At 44.1% G+C, this 19,725-nt stretch overlaps 1 protein-coding gene and 1 pseudogene across 7 annotated transcripts in view; one reads left to right on the top strand and one right to left on the bottom strand.

The window, feature by feature from the left end:
* LOC122577264 overlaps nucleotides 1-19,725 on the bottom strand; it is a 272,438-nt gene that overhangs the window by 127,108 nt on the left and 125,605 nt on the right. For all 7 annotated transcript variants that reach the window (XR_006320184.1, XM_043748459.1, XM_043748461.1 and 4 more), the window contains one exon: nucleotides 8,764-8,921. Coding sequence is in view for 6 of the 7 variants with exons in the window: in XM_043748459.1 (XP_043604394.1) it covers nucleotides 8,764-8,851 (88 nt within the window). In the remaining variant the exon portion in view is untranslated. The remainder of the gene's footprint in view (nucleotides 1-8,763; nucleotides 8,922-19,725) is intronic.
* LOC122577349 overlaps nucleotides 16,976-19,725 on the top strand; it is a 45,947-nt pseudogene continuing 43,197 nt past the window's right edge.

Raw genomic sequence — 19,725 nt, 5'->3', positions numbered from 1 at the left:
TTTTACTGAAAGTCCATTAATAACGATTCGCATGGCGGCCTCGTAAATGATCACACTTATTATTTATACTCACCACCAAAGAAGATGGATCTGTTCAATTTTTTTAACGGCGCGATTACGCGCATTGAAAAATTAATCAACGCCTGTGTATGCTCGCCATCAATAGTCCGAAATTATATTTATTCGAAATCAATGAAATAAAATAAAGGGAAGAGACTGAAAAGAGTCAATGGCTATTTCTCGCAGCAGTTCGTATTCGCGCTCCGTTTCTTTAAACAAAGAGCTTCTCGACAGTTTTTCAGCTTTCTCTTGAAACGTTCGCAATCGTGACGGCGCTAGATCCGCCGCTGGTGAAGCGTGGACCGACAAATTTTTATTAGGAAAATTTATTCCGTGGCCTGCGCGGCTCTGCCTCTCGTTATCTTTCATTCGCGACGGCTCCTCTCGCGTACCCGCGTAAAGCAAATGGATGCTCGACATGCCGGGTAAAAGCAGGATCTCGAAATGCACTAGCTTTTAAGGAATTAAATCTGCTCGATCCGACCGGGGTCACGTTGCCATTCGCGTTATTGTTTTTCTACGTATGAAATATTAATTCTGTCGGCCTCTGTATTTCCCTCCGTCCCGATATTTCGTCCTTGCAGTCGCGACTGCCCATAATGCCTCGGCCACGATTTTCCTCTTTGCCAATCGCCAATTTTCCGTTACATTCTATAGTCAAGCAACACGCCTGACTTTTTATTTCTGTCAAACGTTAGTGAGTGCTGATAGTTGAGCATAAACTAATACCTTGCGAAGATTAGAAAATAGTTAGGAAACCACTTTCTCACTTATCGTCGCGTGTTACTAATACAATGCGATCCTATTTGCGTAGGGTGAGTTTAGGCGTGGCTATGATTAGAATTGTACTGTATCTATGAGAAACAAGATAAAGCCACATTCATCTGCTTATCCGTCTTCTCCTCTCACTGCACTCCATCTGAATGTAACGCTAATCTTGCGACGGATAACTTTGCAGCGGTAAATGGAAAGTGACAGATCCCTTTTCCATTATTCGTATTCGTTTTCTAGACGGTATACTTACGAAGGCAGTTCGACCCACAAGCACGGGTATTACGTATAACCGCAGCAAATTGGCCCAGTTCTACCAGGAGGATTTGCTTAACGGTACCTTTCGCGGCGGAAACTTTCCACCGCAAATTTCTTGTTCTTTTTTTCCGAGGAAACTGGAACGGAGTTTCTCGACCAAACGACACGGTCGCGGCTGTCCGACGCGGGAGAAAAAGAGCATCGCGCCGGTCATTATGATGTCGCCAAGAGACAAGGGGATGGCGAGGTCACTTTGAAACTTTTCCTGAACGAGTAAACAATTTATCAGACTGAAACTAAAACATAAAGGGAAAACGCACGGTGCTCGCGCGCCGTCTCGCAGCCTCGTGGAATTTTCACGCCGCGCGACCCTTATCGCTCCTCTAGACTTCTCGCCAGAAGTTACCGTGTCCGGGGACTTCAGTTCGACGAGTTTTATCTGACGGCCACTTGCGCGAACAGCGCCAGCAAGTTGTCGGAAGAGCGGCCAGAGAAGCGAGGAACAAGAAGTCGAAAACGAAACGCAGAAAAAGCCCTGTAGCCCGTGAGATCGCTAGAGATCGCTTCGGGACGTGTTGCCAGAAGCGACTTCGTGTTTTCCTTTTTCTCTTTTTTATTCTCGCCACTCTCGGGACTTTAAAATTCGACACGGATAACTTTGTAATCGAACTTTGTTCAAGTTATATGTAGTGGAATTACAGAAACTGCATAGAGCACACGGAACAAATAATATTTCGAGTGTCTTTCTTCTTCGTTAAGAAAAAATAATAATTTTAACACGTACAAAACCGTGTATTTAATGTCTATACTGCTCAACTGCGAGGAAACGCGATATTCGACAAAGAACCAATAACTCGATAGTTACGCCTAATCAAAATGAAAATTCCACGCAACATATTACGCATAGTTGAACAGTGTAACTTTTTTTAAATGACCAAACAAATTGTGCATAGAGAACGCACTATAATGAAAACAGAATCGAGGGGTCCGAACATAGGAATCAAATTGGCATTAAAACAAACACTTCTTTTTCCAATTTTAGCCCATGGAGTGGATAAAACCGTACATACATACGTACGCTATATATCGCACATTGATGGCACGTACAGTACATTGGTTGTTTGATACTTGAAACCGGTGATGCGTGGAGGTTGAGTATTTTCCGGATTTGCCGGCTAAGCGGGCGCGTTTTCAACCCGTGGTCGGTCAATAAGCGCGAAAAGGAATTATGTCGGGAATAAACGCGATCTCTCGACAGGGTGCGTCTCGCGCGTCGTGAGTCAAGATCAAAGCGCGAACAAACGGCGGACGATGCGTCGTGACGCGCGGACAACCGTCGTACTCCGCTTAATTACGAATCCTTTTCGAACGGGGCCACTTCTGTGACTCGGCCCGACAACACGTCTGTCCTCCGTTCTCTCTTTTTCGTTCCTCGCCGGGTTTACCTCGCAGTACGACGCGATTATACTTCGCTTTATTAAAGCGTGCGCCGACGTAAACGAGCGTGGTAATTGCAAGCCTCGGCTCGTTTCATTGTGTCGCCTTTCGCGTGCCGAGTTCTTGCCGCTTAAACGGTTTAAATTGACAAAAGCTGGTCCCCGCGGCTTAGCACGGTTTCGCACTGTGTCTTGCCTTTCGCACAAGGCATCGTCCAGATTGGAACCGTGCAAACTTTTGTCGATGTATTTCCAACCTGTCGCTATTTTATTTGCGACCTGGTGGCGTTTAACGAGTTACGACTATGGAGAAGAAGCGCATGCGTGGTGTAGTAACGTACGCTGGTAGAAACTTCACGAAAATAGAAGGCCTCTCGGAACATAAAGTGTCCGAGTCCAATTTTTATCAGTTTCTTTATTTCATTAGTAGCTGCGCGATTGGCGTGCAGTCCTCGAGGAACAAATTTTGTACTTGTTTCGTTTATTCGTCATGAAGTTATCATTTAATTAGCATCAACACTTTTCCTTTCCTTTTCGATTTATGAAATCGATTAATGTGGTCTCTGAACGGTACATATAGTCGTTAACTCTATTTCGTAGAGCGCCTCTTATTTAACAAACGCATGAATAAGCAGCCGGAACCGAGACATCAAAAACCTCGTTATGTTTCACGATCGCAACACGCATCGCACGCGACAACTTTCCAATAAATGCACCCGAGTGTCGATACTGGCAAGCTTTATCGTGGCCAAAACTCGATAAAAACTTTATTTGTCACCAAAACGAATCTCGAGGCGAAATCGGGCAAACTCGTTCCAATCTCCCGGTACCTGTTCGTTCTCGATGTCAGATCAAAGTGCCACTTAAACATTTCCTCCGAATTTTGTAAACAGATTCTGCGAGAATCTTCGCCTATTCCCAACGCTGCCGCTGTTTGTTCTCGCAAAACGCAAGGGACCGTTAAACTCTGGTCATCGTCATGCATATATTCTTTGGAAATTCCGAGGTTAATAACGCTATTAACTACTATTGACTAAGTATCCAAGACGAAGTATCCAATACTTTGCACATTTTATAGCGATCAAGTCAAAAGCCGCCTGAAAAGCCTCTTTACCGCTTTAAACGATATAGTAAATGAAAGCGAAGACGATGAAATTTAGTCACTGATTTGGTCAGAACGTTGAATTCTGTTTTTCAAAACTAACCGACTATTGCCGATAATATCATAAGCGTGATCTAATAGCAGGCTCCAACACTGTTTTCAAGTACATAACGTTATTACACTCGGCGGAAATTTGGCAGACAAACGCGACAAATTTTCACGGAACGGCGTGGAGCATGTCGGCACGATAGAGCAATCCGCGAGGTTCATTGTTCCACAATCCTGTTTCTCGGTAATTGCCTTAATCGGCCAGCATAATACGGGATTTACGATACGCGAACGGTATCGCGATCAACAGAAACGCAGCCTTATTGCCGTTTGGCACGTGTCGCCAGGCATCGGTCTACTTTTCCGTGCGTTTCCATTTCCCGCCCTTTTTCGACCCGAATCGAAACCGCTCGTTCGGCCGTTTCGCACGTGACAGCCCTGAATTTTAGACGGGAACGTTGATTAGCACTCGAACAGGGAGACGCCGCGTTTCGAGAGGGATCGCTTTATGACCCATGCCAATTCATCGCGTCGTTTCGGCCGTATTTTTGCTTCCGTTTGATGCTTTGGAAGCAGTAAGATATCCGTACGACGTTTTGGTTACGATGACGGGGACGTTTCATTTTTTCAGTGGGAAATCGGTTCGCATTTTACTGCAAGGCAACGTTACTAAGAGAAATTTGGATGTGTTTGGGGATAAGGGACATTTCCCGCAAAATCGTCTTAGAGACATCGTAAACACTTTTCTTTCATTTTCTTTGCATACGTATCGCGATATTATAATCCGGTATGAAAATAAATCCATCGATCCATCGCATTATGATTTTGAAGCGACCGTGACTAGATATATACAAAAAAGGATGAGTGGATCACGAGAATATTTACATACTTCTATTTTGTGAAACGCGATCGCCTACTAATGTTAAATACGAAACGGGTAATGAATTCAGTTTACTTTTGAAGCTTAAACTGCGCTATATGTACTCCGATATGAATTACGCGGTAGCTATTTACGGTGATATATTAGTTTAATAAATTGATAGCGATATAAGTTTTCAATTAGTTGAACGTTCTAGTACAACGGTAAAATTATGGTGGCAGAATCCGATTTTTCCAATAAAGTATGAAAACGCATAAAAGATGAAAACGGATTCAAAATGAAAAGAGTAAATAACTTTTCAACGTGGGTTTTATTTATTATCGCATCCGGTTCTCGACCATCACCGATCTCTCTCTCTGTGTAATTTAACAATCATCGACCGATCAAAAATACCGTAACGAGCAACCATCCCTGAAACCACCGCTGAATGGAAATTTATTCCGCAGTATCACCCAATACATTTATAAAAAAAAAAGGGAAAAAAAAGAAAATCAATTTAAACCGGTTTTTCCGGATTGAATTCGGGTCATTGACTATCTCTCTGCGACGCATTTCGCGAGATTCATCGATTTTTCTCAGCCCTTAAGTGCGGGTAAATTTTTGTAAATTTCCCGTGCCAAATAGAAAGAAAATTTGAAAAGCTTAATACAACGACAAATAGAATCATCGATAAACTGTTCTCGAATCAACGACAGGCATATTTAAAGGATCAATTAGAAACCTCTTCCGCGCGATGTTCCTCCTAGTCTGCTTCGAGATTTCGTTTTTGTTTGCATCTTAACGTTCGTTGTACATTTTTTCTTTTTTTTTTTTTTTTCAAATAGAAGCGAATATCTTTGGCTCCAACGACATTTGCACATACCATTTCGTAGCGAGGGTTAATGCTCGTGTCTTCGTTCGTGCAATTTGGCAGACGCAGTACAAGCGAACAGGATTAGAGGAAAACGAAAACCTCCCAACTACACGTCAGGAGTCATCGCGCCACTAGCTCTCGAAACAACGACTCGCTGAACCGAGTATTCCTGGTGTATCCATTGTCGGTTCTATATTAGACGCTGAGGACAGCTTGCAACCTCGCAGATGGCACTGAACCTCTTATTGTTAGCTCGTAAAAATCTTTCCCCTTTGTTTCTAAAATTTCCCCCTTTGTTCTCGAAATATACATACTTGAAATCGTCTACTCGTCGTATAACGTGCACTTTCAAACATGGAAGAACGATAAGGATCGATAAGGGTACAATCTCCACGTAAGAATTCGTTTTATGATTTAGGTAAAAAGTATGCGATTGAATTCGCTGGCGAATCAAGGGGGAAATCCTTGCGATTTATAATTTGTAAACACTGATTGTAAAATTTCATTCCATTTCTTTACCAAACTTATTACCATCACTTTGAGAAAATATAAGAACGAAGAACTAACAAATTCTTGATTCGTGACTTATAAAATTTCGCTAATGATATCGGTCCAATCGTGCAACAGAGCTCTAATAACGTTATTTGCCCCGCGATTAGGCCGATCGTTTCACTCTATTGAATATCTGGCCATCTCCCAACCTTCTAACGTCAAGTCGCGGGAGAAACGCAGATGCAAATTCAGAGTCGATCAACCATCGACTTTCCTCGAGTATAGTCGAAGAAAAAGGTTCCGAGCGTGACTGAAAAACGTTGCCACCCTTTTCAACGACCCTAATTCACGGAGGGGTCGAGGTCTTGCCCCAGCGAGAATTTTTTCGCGAAATTCCCCGCTCGTGCACCGTCGGGGATCTGGGTCAATGGGCGGCTGCAACTGCCATCTCCTAGTAGAAGTCTAAAGGGTTACGGTAGTGGCGTCGTTTTCGGGCGAGCCGCATGCGAAAATAAAATCACGACGAGGCAGCGGGCGCAGCTGTAATCCGGGAACGGTACGAATTGCACGTTGCGATTGAAAGATATTTTCAGATGCGGGGAAAATTGTGAAGAAAATTGTGAAAATTGTCACCGAGGGAGCTTGGACGATAGTAGTTAACCGTAAGGACACGTACACCGGTCGCTCACGATTTTCTTGTTCCTCTGTTTCCCCGCTCGTTCCGATACAGGAAAATATAACGAAAAACTCGCTTGTCGCTCGTGTACGATACTACAAGGGTCATTGCGCGGAATACTCGAGAGAAAAGCTGGAACGTAATATCAAAGTTCTCATTGAGAAGTTTAGATCCTTTTCTAAATCGTAGTTTAAGCACTTGTTTCGAAGGACGCGCTACCAAAAGGATGTTCGATACTATTATGAAATTTGTTAGAGTTTCAGCGATAATATGCACGATATACCTTTGGTACGTAAGTGCAGTAGCATCACTCACGGTGATCCGTACTTTTATCGCACTGCTAGCTGACTTAAGGACGGAACGGAAGAAAAATCTCCATAAACTCATTCACCTACGCTCGTAGACAGTCTCGCGATTCTAAATAGGTAGAGTTGCAGAAATAATTTCATACACAGTTTGTTTGTAACAAACATTTTCCTATTGATTATATAAATACGATAAAGAGATGGAACAGAATCAATCTGAATTGGAAATCCTTTTAAGCGGAGAGGAGATCCAAACATGACCGAATTTGTCTCCGGGCAGAAACGGGCATTCGTGATGCTAGGAAACGTATCTCACCCTCATTTCGAAAGCTGACACCGACAAAGGGAGAGAGAACGAGGAAAGCGAATAGAGTACAAAGAAGAGAGAGAAGGAAAACAATGAGGTTTACACGGAGAGGGAGGTGGCAGAAATTCCCGGTTGCCTGGTCGCGAGAGAAGCCGTATCTCTTCGGTATCTCTGAAATGCGATGGTGTTTCGCGCGTAGTTTTCCACGCATACACACATACACAGGTTCATACAGCGGAAGTTGAACGTTCGCCGGAACTACGAGTTCCTCTTTCTACCTCTAACAACTATTTGCTCTCCAGGTGACCTTAATCTAGGAAATGGTCGCTAAGAGGTGTTCTCTCTGCGAGAGTAAGCAAAGCGAAACGCGGACAAACGACTGGGGAGAGACAGAGGATAACACCGGTCACGCGACAGGACGAAGAAGTCAGACAGAGGGGCAGCAAAAGGAAATAGAAAACGAACGGAGAAGGGGAGCGGATGAAAAGGGATCGCGAATAGCAGAAGACACGGAAACGTTGCACGGAGGTGCGTAGAGCACGCGCGCGTACCGTTAATGTACTTTATCAGAGAGGAGGCACGCGTTGCGCGAGCTTTTCCGAAATAAGGTCGTGTAAATTCAGCAGCAGGCCCGTCCCTCGGTAATTCCGAGAAAGGGCGCCACTTTGCATTAAGGCTGCGCCATCGTTGTCTTGCGAATCGGTTATGAAACGGTTATGCGGCGTCCGCCGGATTCTACTTAGCTTCGCGTAGGCGACAGCGAATTAAAATGTAGCTCGCTTTTACACGTTCCGAAATTTTCGTTGGTGGATCTGCGTGGATCTTCCACACGTTCTAGAAATCTCGCATTTAGGATAGTAGTTGCCGATAAGTCGTTGAAATTTTCCCCTACAAACAAAAAGGAAAGAAGAGTGTTACCGACAGACGGAGGAAACAGCACGTAACGAAATTCGATGCACAACAGATTCGCTCGATATTTGCACGAGCATTTTAACAACAAGAAAACTGACGACAAACGAATGGTTTTGGAAGGTGAACTTGGATTGTCATTCTTTCAACAGTCGCGACTTGCGACTATTTGCGCGAATATTTATTGCGCGGTAAGAGGTCGTCGTCCAGGGTTAACGCAACAGAAAACGGGAGACGTCCATTATTCTGAGAACTTGGCTCGACAGTCGGCGTCCTTTTGCCTCGCATAATTTAAAAACGAGACTAACTGGGTCGTCATCCAACAGGTTCTCGATCTTCGTTCCAAGTATCCCGGTCGGACGGTTGCGAAACGTTCAACGACGCCGGGATGGTTAAACGCCTAGAATTCGAGCGAGATGAGAACGACGACGACGACTGCTTCGTCGAAACGAGGATAGCCGGTCCACGGGGAAACTCGGTCAACGACTTAACCAGATTTACCCGGGAAACTTTCAGAAAATTGACGAAGGACTCGGGACGTCGGCGACGACGTCCTCGTCGTTGTCGTCCTCGTTCCCGTCGTCGTCGTCGTCGTCCTCGTTCCCGTCGTCGTCGCCATCGCTGTTGCCTTTCAGGACAAAACATCTTCCAACGGAGTTTTCTTACCTCCTTGTCGGGAGCTGAAGGCACCGGTGCTTCCAGCGATGATTAGAAGCAGCAGCGGGCTTAATAAAGCTCTCGAGGAAGGCAGCATCTTTCCTGTACTCCTACCGGCGCCTGCGCGACACAGGGTCCTTTAACCGGCTTCCCTCATCACAGCCTCCCTGGAAAAAGAAAAAAGAAAGGGGAAGATGAATGATAAGAAATTGTCGACGAGAATTGGTCGGACGACTCGCTGCGTCGTTTAAGCGGATCCGATGTATATCTACTGAAAAATCAAACGATAACGATGTAAAGACTTCGGAGATAATTCGATGTACCGATAGACCATATTAAGACAACGATTGTTTATGTCATTGCAAATTAGATTAGATATTCCAAATTACAGCTACTACTGGAGTAGATTAAACGATAAATATTTGATGCTCTCTAACTCGTCGATCATGCTTATAAAACCATTAACTCTTGATTTTGTTAGGAAGCATTGAGCGAAATGTATTTCGAATGGTTCTAAAAGCTGCGATTTCGAAAATGAGATCCTCTTTTATTCAAACACCGGTCGATACCATCGACGGATTTATCAAGTTGTTATGTGTCGATTAAATCTTAAATTGAATAAAATAGAACGTCAATATCCTCCTCGAATTAATTTCATTTCCAAATAAAAGATGCTATCTTTACTTTATTTATTTTCCACGCGTCCTTATTTCGCTGCGCAAACCAATCTAAACCATTTTACCCTAATGAGATTGTAATTGTTCTTCGATCAAACCCACAATGATAACTATGTATCTACAGGGTACATGGCCATTTTCCCAGTAATGGAAGCGAGTTATCGAAACAAATTTCAGTGCATTATGCGCCGTGCTTTCTCGACGCCGACAAAGCGAAAGTTAACCCTTTGTGCCGTTCGTCAATTGCAATTATCCGGGCTGCAAGGTGATTACCCGTGTAATTCTTTTTCAGCCGGCAATATCCTACGGGCGAGACGGCCAGCTCTTTTTCTTCGCTTTCCGCGCCGATCCGCCGAGTTAATGAGGCCGGAACATTTAATCCGGCGTTCATTAAGGCGTCAAAATTTGTTATCTTGGTCGCGCTGCAGAATAAAGCATTCTAAAGCATTCCGCTTCCACCTGCGTATCGTTGCAAGATCCCAGCAATCGTCGCCGATAAATGGCCGACGAACGCGACCAATATACTTTGTTTCTTCATGAAATATCAAAAAAAAAGCCTGTTCTCTCCGCCGATCGATGAATCGTTTCGTCTCTTTGAACGCGGACCATTCATAGCATAGACCTCGCGTGTTATCCTGTCATAGAACTTCCTGTCTCCTCGACGCACACACCCCCCCCCCCCCCCCCCCAAAAATTAAAGGATATGTAATTTAGAAGTTAGGGGTTTGGTCCGATTACTCTAACCAACTCCAACGAACGATTCCTATAATACAGCGATATAATACAGCGACGATAAATTGATCACCGTGAAGTTGGAAATGGCGCGATAATAAAATATAAGGTTCTTATGATCTGACATAAAAATTCACGCTCCGCTCGAGCATTCGCCGTTCGTTCTCTTTCCTTTCTGCACCTGTTAAAACTCTTGCTAGATTCGCCACGCGGTGATTTGCATATTAATTAAATAGTAATTAACTCGGAATATTCGTTGGTTGTTTGTTATATTTCGACGACGGGTAATCGTCTGTTGCAATTTCTCCGTTATTATCGTCATTCGAATTAAAATATAATAAAGTTCTGTTTCGATCAACGATTGCGATCGTTTATTTCGCGTAATGAACATTACTCCGTAAATTACGTAGCATTTCACGCAAATTTCAATGGCGAACCGTTCTCGCAATTCCGAATACCATTTCTGGTGATTCCCCACGACGATACTGTGCACATTTTTCACCAGTTCCACCTTTCCCTTGTATTCGTCACGGCGGCCTCGACCTGCCTCGATCTTGGTCGGGGATCGGGTATTTTTAACTCATCATTAGGGGTCATTAAGCTCCAGCAACGGGGAGGAACGTCGACAGTGACCCTCCGAGCCAATTGCGGCTTCGTCGCTGTTAAAATTAAAATGTCGACCTTAACGACGCCGGTTACGAAGGAAGGAAGCTCGCGTGTCTGTTATTAAAAGACTACGTAAAAGGGAGATTCGTAAATATCAAAACCATAAGTGCGTGAAGCCGACAATAGGAATAAATGCTATATCTACTTATGGCCAAATTTATTTTATTAGTAGGACATTAGATATTGATAAAAAATAGAACGATAATGATGTAATAATAAAAAAAAAACACATAATAGCAATTGTATAGTGTCCGTACGATGAGCTGAAATGAAGGAAGGAAGTGACGCAGCAGACAACGTGGTGTTATGCTATGAATGATGTATTATCGGAAGAATCAGCTGCTTCGAACAATTCTGATTCGTGATGCAGTGATATAATAGTATCGAAGGTTTCGAAACCTCTCTGATGGAATTTAGGAATTTTCTATTTAATTTTCCAGGACGACGAATAATAACGAGGTTCTATATTGGGAAAACTTTTTACGATCGACTACCTACGGTGGACATTGATAAACATGGCCCCCCATTCACGTCGTACCCGTAACTCCGTACTGAACAACACTCGAAACTTCCTCGTGTAAAACTCATTCGTGCAAATATAACGGGAAATTGTTTGAAAATGGAGAAGAAAACGTTGCCTGACACCCTAATTTCGCGAGCCACTCGCCGTCCCACCATCGACGAACGTTGTACGCGCCTGGAGAAACCAGGTCCATCGTAATCTCGAGTCCACGAGACAGATCAAGCGTCGTCGGGCGTCGGTGTTTGCTTCAACTTATTTATTTTTCCGCGGAAGACAGAGCTTGGCCGGGAAGCGTAGCTCGACGCTGCAGAAAGCGGAAAGAGAAGAAGAGAGTTGGCCCCGAGGGCGCGTTGGATTTCCATTATGCTAAACCGCAAATGGAGTCCTGCGATCGAGTGTCTCTCTGTGCCACCCCTGGAGGCGCACAAAGCCGCTGGAATAAGGCTCCTAAGGTGTAATGTTACCGAGAAATTAAATTCTCTCGTTCTCTGCGACCGCCTTCACCACCGACTCACCCCATCGTCCGATTCCTGCCTCTCTTTTTCGTTGCCTCTTGCTACAGGCTGTTTCACGGACCGTCCAGGGATTCTTCGAGCCAAAACACTGTTCTTTTTTTTTCCAACCAGCCCGTCCCATGTTTCCTCTTACTCGTTGTTACTACGTTGTTCGCGGAGTGACGCGGACACGAGGAAAACGCGTCACCGAGAGGCGTAAATTCTCGCTACGATTCTGATAATCGAGGTAGTTCAAATGAGTTTAACACTGAATTAACGGGGTTAATATAAACTCGTATATTTAACAATATTTAATATTATCGTGAAAACGTCGCAAATGATTTAACGATGAGTACAATTAGTTTGTTGGAGTGATGCGACCCGACTCTATGATATCTCACGATGTATTCGTTAGACTAAGCGACTTTAATTTTATTCGTCAGAATCTCTCGACGAATTCCGTTTGAATCCTCAAATGATACTGATTGCCCCTTCGATTTTTTCTTTGTCTTCTCTGGGAGACGACCCCACCATGCCCGGGTCACGCCTCCGTTCGCGCCTACGATCGCGTATGCCACCTTCTTTGTGTGGATGAAATAACGGGCCGAAGGCGAATCGACGTTTCTAGAACTCGCTGCTTGATGACAACTATGCCGCTATATCGCTACATTGTGTATATTTCGCCGGTCCTATAAGACGACCTGTCTGCGACGCCGTAGTACCACGAGCGACGGTTAGGGACACGGCCTATAAGATAAGATGAGATACGATAAGAGGTGCTACACAGAGCTGGGAGAAATGTTCGATCCATTGTAATGGATTATCAATCTCACGTGCATTTTCGATTGTACATTAATTATTAGATGGGTCACAGCTACTGATAAGTTGATACTGACAAACGACGAGTGCAAGAGCGAGCACATATAGTCAAATTTCGTTCATAGGAATCTGTCAAGCGATAAGAAGTTCATATAGGAAGAATTTACCGTTTTTTCCCTACTACCTATAATTCTTTTCATGTAATACATAGATTGCGGATTTTTATGAAAACAAACATTCGCAGGCTAACAATAGCAGTTGACGTTCAGACAAATGAACCCAGTTAGCAAGAATTCATCTAATAGGATATATAATGGGTAAAATTTTGCTTAAAAAACATTAACTTCTTATAAACTTCTTATAGTCCCCATAGCCTTCTTCCCAATTACAGCATAATATCTAAGAGCAATAGAGAGGAGCACATTCGAGGGTCGAAAATCATCTTAGAGAAATTTCTTTCTGTAAACTACCTAACAGCGAACCTGCAAACAGCACCAGTCTTATTGAACGAGCTGTACGTTGCTCTGTTCCTCCGGCTTTCTTGTCACGGCACAAATGAACCCGCAGCACCGTGTCGCCGGCGTGCGCCGCTATCTGCACACGTATGCGAACAAAAGGATTCGCCTGACATTTGAGCTTTTTGCCGAGGAGCACGTCCTCGACGATGATTTTCTCAGGTTTTCTTCGCGTGAGCCAGGCCTCCCAGTCGTCACGGTGAATTACGGTGAAGAGCTGCTGGTGAATTTTGATCGCAGCCAAAGACGCTCGAGACTTCGGTGCTCCCTTGGCGACGCTCGTCTCGCCGGAAACGATTTCTTCGCCGAATCATCCGTCGTCGATCGACCAAAAGTAGAGCGTCGTCTAGGTTTCCCTCGCGACACGGGCCATGGCTGCGAGCGACAAACGCGTTTCGAAGCTCCGGCGGTCTCGAAATTCACAGCAGCTTTTCGTCTCCTTGTTCCGCGCGATTCTACGAAGACTGGACGTGAAACGGCGAAAGGTCGACGAGGTGGCGACCGTGGACGAACTAACTGCGCACTTTTATCGAGGCGTCAACCCTATCGCGGACAGTATCGAACAAGGTTTTCCAACTTCTGCGATGCGAAATGCAGCGGAAATGCGAGATACCAGTCGAGACGCGGACGAACGAACACATCGATTCGAACCACGATCCTAGCACATTTCTTCCAAAACTGTACAAAGTATAAATATCGAACCTCTATCAGCAACTGCAAACTTTGCGCGCAAGTTAATTTTACCGACTATCAAATGGAAAATATATGGACGCTTCTTTCCTCGAGTTAAGGCGAGATATAATTAATTTTTCCCTCTAAGTCTGATTTTCGAGTATTCGCTCCATTTTTTGTTATTACTTTTACTTTCTAGTGGAAAAAAAAGAAAGGAACTAAAAACGTTGAATCCCCATTTTTTTTTTTTTTTTTTTTTGAATATCTTTATGAAATTATGGAAAATGTTTGAAATATATAGCACATGTCACAACAGTGAGTCCACTGTCAGTTTTCGTAATATGGTGTTCTACGTATATTGGCATTATAAAAATTTCGTTATATGTTTTCGAGTCACGAAAGCGTGTCGGTACGGTGTGGAAGTTATAATTTAATGAACTACGAAGTGCAAAGAACGAAGTACTTGATTATAAGCATCGAAGTGCTCGATTAAATCCAAATTCTCAAGATCTTCACTGTTACGTCGTGTAGGACCTCTGCGCGCCGTCCCTCGCTACCTGGCAGCCAACGGTCAACCTACAGCCATCCCGATTCTCAATCGACGCAATAACCCACCATAAAGACATTAGCCTGTAGCTGCATTGTCTCCACAAATGTTTGCCAGTCTAATTGCACGTCCGGAGAATTCCCTAATTCTAGAAATATTTGCAGTTTACGGCGGGGTCTTGGAAAGATCCTTGAGTTTATTAGGCGCTCTTAAACATCACGGAGAAAGCGGACAGTCATCAGACGGGAAAAACCCAACACATGTTCATCATAAAAGGCCATTTTTCGGTCAAAGGACACAAACACAGCAAGCTTTCCTCCGAGATACCTTAAGGGCAGCTCAGCAGTCGAGTTCAGTTTCTCACTCTCGCCAGATCAGTCCCATTCCGACTCCAATTCCTAGTCCAGCACTCTCGAGCGAGTGCTCAAGCAGTCATCAACAGTTCTACACTTATTCAACACGAGTTTCATACCTAAAATCCGTCATTTATTTCACTTATATATACACATCGGCGTAACTATTGTNTATAAAGTTGTTGGAATAAACACTATTCTATACCTGTTAATTCAGTGTAATTTCAGTTGAACCACCCCTATTATCGTAACAGAAATCAGGGGATCGATCATTTCGTGGCGTCGATTATTTAATCGTAACGGGAATTTACGACTCCCGTTGACGTGCCTTCTCGCGATCGCGTCTCTCCGCGAATGGTCGACGAAACATTCACTTACACCGCTACGATTTTTAACCCATCGCATAAGGATCTACACCGTAACGCAATAGTATCGCATCGCCGACAACACGACATAGAAAATGACAATTTTCCTGGCAAAATATATCAATCCGGTATTTGCATCGGCGAACGGACGTCTCGCAATTAAGGTATTATTGCGAGGCCAAGGAATCAAAGACGGAGCTCGCGGAATTGTAAGGCGATACCCCGTTTGGCGTGAGAGGGACGGTCGATGGAGGTCGAACAAAGAAGATTCTCGAATAACTTTGGAAATCCGTGGAGTTCGAAGCGTCGCCACGGAACGCCGGACTCATTACCATCCATCGTATTTCAACAGAGATTTTTTCCCCGTCGTCGACGTTTCCGTGCCGTGAACGAACGGCGAAAATTAAGGTACGCCTTTCATCGCAATACTGCGAACGCGGCACGAACGAGATTAGAGCGGCCTCGGGGCGTATCTCGTCTTTCGAATTAGCGCGAAACTCATCTCGCTTGTATCTGTCGGAAACGAGAGGAACGAGCAACCAGCGAAAGGGAAGAACGAATCGTTGGGGCGAATGGGGCCCAACCGCGAACGTGAATTATTAAAAGTTTCCTGTTTTTCGTTATCACGAGATCTCTTATTGGTCTGAAGTCTAGAGGAGTGAATAGAGTTCGTATATTCTGTGGGATTTTCTTTTAATTAGTTGTTACGGCGAACTTTGCCTCTACGCTTTAGATGTGAATCACGGACTCATCGATAGTGAACGATATCATTTTGTATAGAACGTTTTGTATAGAACAAGCAAACAACCGTAAGCAAATAATTGTCTGCAACGGCTAAATCTATTAACTCAATTCTAAGAGTCACACAGTGATGAACTAGCGATATTTTATAAACCAGTGAGACGAATTCGACTGGTGTAAACATTCAAACTTCCATCTTTCACATTCGCTGTGGATAATTTATCCGATGATTGTTTATCAGCGATGCGTATCTAAAGTACAAGATACATATAATTCGCTTTAAGTTAAATAATCCGCGACAGAACAGTGTATAGCGTTTGATGCGTCTTCTACAGTGTACTAGTCCTAATACCCACAGTGTAAGGTTTTCCCCGACTGAGCTATTCCCTTTTCCGCACCATCCCTATTAGCACCGCAGGCCGGAAAGATGTATCCCTGTCATTAATAGGTCGCAGTTCACAATGCATCGACACCCTCAGACATATTCTCGTTCTCCAAATCGTACTATTTTATCGCAATAAAATTTTCATCCATTAAATACAAATTGTGATGAAAGAAGGAAACGATTATCATTCCGATGTTCCAGCCCGGGGACAGCAACGTGTAAAATAGATGGAAAGAGGAGCGGCAAAAGGAGGAAAAGCATCGAACAATGCCGTTTAATTTCCGAAAAAATGTCCGCGCTATGCGAGTTATGAGCGGCCCATCCTATCCTGGGTGACGGAGAATTTATCAAACGAGATTGTCGAGTCGAAACTCTACGCGTATTCCGTTCGCAAGAAGGTGAAAAGAGAGAGGGGGATGGTGGAAAATAGAGACGAAGGTGATCGTAGAGAAGGGACAACGAGAACGAGGAATGCTCGGCCGCAAACAATGGAATTCTACTTGGTGAAAAATTTTCCAGCGTGTCGCTGCTCGGTGATCCTGTCAAATTACACCCCCGATCCCTTTGCCCTGCATCCCGCGCCCCATCCATGGTTCCCGGTGTTCCCGTCATATTTCGTAATATCGCGGAATCTCGAGGTGGGCCAGTCGCCGAGCTGGCAGGATACCGGTGGCTCGGTAAATCGTTTTCGAATGGAAAGGAAAACTGGTTACACTGTGCAAGGAGTGGGAAATGGAAGACGCTCCTCTAGCCAGGCCAAGTGAAACGTAATGTCGAATGGCGGGGCGAAGTAGGAAATAGAGCGGGTGGCCTCGAACAGCACGGGAAACACCGTAGAAAAATCATGAGTTACGGATTGCGAAAACAGTCGGACAGATGGAGCGATGGCGCGTTATCGTGAAGATAACGAGTTCCGATGTTCCGGGTTAACGTTTAACATGTTTTCTATCAATGTCACGCGTGGCTAACACTAGCAGATTTAATTTAGATGTAAATTTATTGATTCTATCGGTGTACGATAAGTCCTGTCTACATTACAACTTAAACAATCGTAAAATGTGAAGATGAATCTATCGTGTTTAGTAACGAATAACGTATTGCTTTATTATTACATATTATTGTATACTTTAATTTCTTTCTTAGAAGTCTTTCTTACTTCGAGATTCGTTCCGTTTCTGTACCATTTCGAAGCGTTGCTTGGAATATTTCCGATCGTCGACTGTAATTTGTCAACTGAAAAGATTCCATTCGACTTTATTTTTATGAATTATCTTACTTCGTATTATCTTATGAAACCATCTGATTGTAACTGACGTGATTGATACACAGAAGGGGGACAAATTTCAGGCAGTCATTCTAAAATTTCAGACAGTTATAATAGAAGTATATTGGATTAATAAATATGTTACGAGACAGCACAGGAAACGAAACACGATTTCTAGTAGATATTTTGTTCCAATCCATTATGGTAACGAGACATGATACGCGTTAATGAAATTTCGCGACTGGCGTTAGATTAGATTATATCCTATCTAATATTTGTTAGATTATTTTACGTTAGATTATGTCTAAACCGATAATAAAAACCAATAATAATGTAACAAACGCTGAATACAAGAATCGAACCGTTGATTATTCTTCAAGCTTCTCAAGACATTGCGAGAACTAACCGAATAAATTGCGATTACAGTCTCGATCGAAGCCGGCGGAATAAGAAGAAGCAGCAATTGTAAAAGCCGTAGATATGAAGTTCCTGCGGCATCGATTTCTCGTCGGGAAGGAGAGAACACGGTTCTCGGAAGGTTCGGCAAGAAGCGGAAGACGAGAAGCAAAAAGCTGATGTAAGAAAGAGTATGTTGGAAGAGGAACGCCTGGCTGAGGAACAATGCGGCCACACTACGGGGGAGTGAACATTTCTACGGATTCGCGGCTAGGAACACACGTCGGAGAGACTTCTTTTGTTCCGACTGGCAAACGTACCGGGGTCCCAGAGATCGGCCATTTGCCAAACGAGATCGAAGATTTGCGCCGTTGCGCTGGTTCGTCGGTTATTATCGTCAACGCGTACAGATGACGACGAGAAGGAAAAAGGATAACGAAATGAGGCGCCAGTGGTTTCTTCGACGTGGAGAACGATCACGATCTTTCCTTTTCCACGAGGAAACCCGAAACCAAGAAAATGTACGTTACGAACAAGGCAACGGCCGCATCTTCTTGCTTGGTTAACTGCCAGTCAATGCACAACAAGTAGGGTTTCTATGCATTTATGCGAAATTTAGCACAGAATGGACATAACGTATGAAGATATAAAAGATATCAAAATATCGAGTATCAAATTTCTTTCTTCTATTGGAACGCTTAACCATTCGATACATCGATTCTGTGTGATTGATTCACACAAAGAAGGTGATACTCAACTTTCTTCATCAGAGGAACGATTACTCTCGACACGAATGACTATCGATATGGTTTTTAACTAGCGAGTGGATCGTCATGCGTGTATTGAACGAGTACAGAGTGAAATTGGAAAGCGTATATCGAGTCGACGTCTCGCGAATTCGTTTAATCGCGAATGCGCGAGTAAAGGCGAAATCGGCGAAGATCCGATGCTCGTTGGGACGTGCATAAATCGAATTTCCATGGAGACGCTAGCCTGGAAAAGCGTTCCGTCGTAGTCCCTGATATCTGCCACCAATTATCGCATCCCTCGTTCTCGGTAGCAATTAACATACCTCTTTGTTGTCTTTCCCAAAATTACCGGAATTTGAGGAGCACGAAGATGGTAGGGGAGCAACGCGACAGAGGAACAACGAAGCCGAATTCACGACAATTTGCCACACGCATCGAGAGTCAAACTCCCTTCAACGCTTTCCGTGACTCCAGCATCCCCCCTTAAGATTCCTCGAATTGAATCGACGCGGTAACCGGTGTAACGCCAACAATATCATCCCCTCGCTCGTCCCAGCCGCATCCTCCTTCTCTCATCCCTCTTACTCTCATCTTGTCGTCGTCGTCGTCGTCGTCGTCTTCGTCGTCGTCGTCGTCGTAGTCGTAGTCGTCGTCGTCGTAGTCGTAGTCGTCGTCGTGGCTTACACAATTCCGTGTGCCGCGTGGAGCCAATTACAACGTAAGAAACGTTAACTTAGTTTGTCAAGCAGTTAACACGGGAGAGCTCCTTCCAGGGACGAGGGTGCTTGCGCGCCGATAGCGCCGCCGCCACCAGCTGAAGAGATAACTAGTTTGAGCCCGAGCCAACCCTGTTCCATGTCCTATGTGTTCGCCACCCACGCAGGTATCCTACACTTCCCCTTTTTACTTTGTTTCTTTTGTTGAAACATACAATCATCGATCTACAAAATATTTAGGGTAATTATTAATTTTACCAATGACTTTTCTTACATTTAGAATTTAAGGGGCCCTTTCATCGCAACTCTGATCGTATATCACGTTTGACTGTAGTTACGAAAGAATCAATTAGCTAA

This window comes from Bombus pyrosoma, linkage group LG18 (genome assembly GCF_014825855.1).
Source record: "Bombus pyrosoma isolate SC7728 linkage group LG18, ASM1482585v1, whole genome shotgun sequence".
NCBI classification, from domain to species: domain Eukaryota; kingdom Metazoa; phylum Arthropoda; class Insecta; order Hymenoptera; family Apidae; genus Bombus; species Bombus pyrosoma.
Note: the sequence above shows the minus strand (reverse complement) of the source record. Positions and strands in the feature narration are given on the sequence as shown.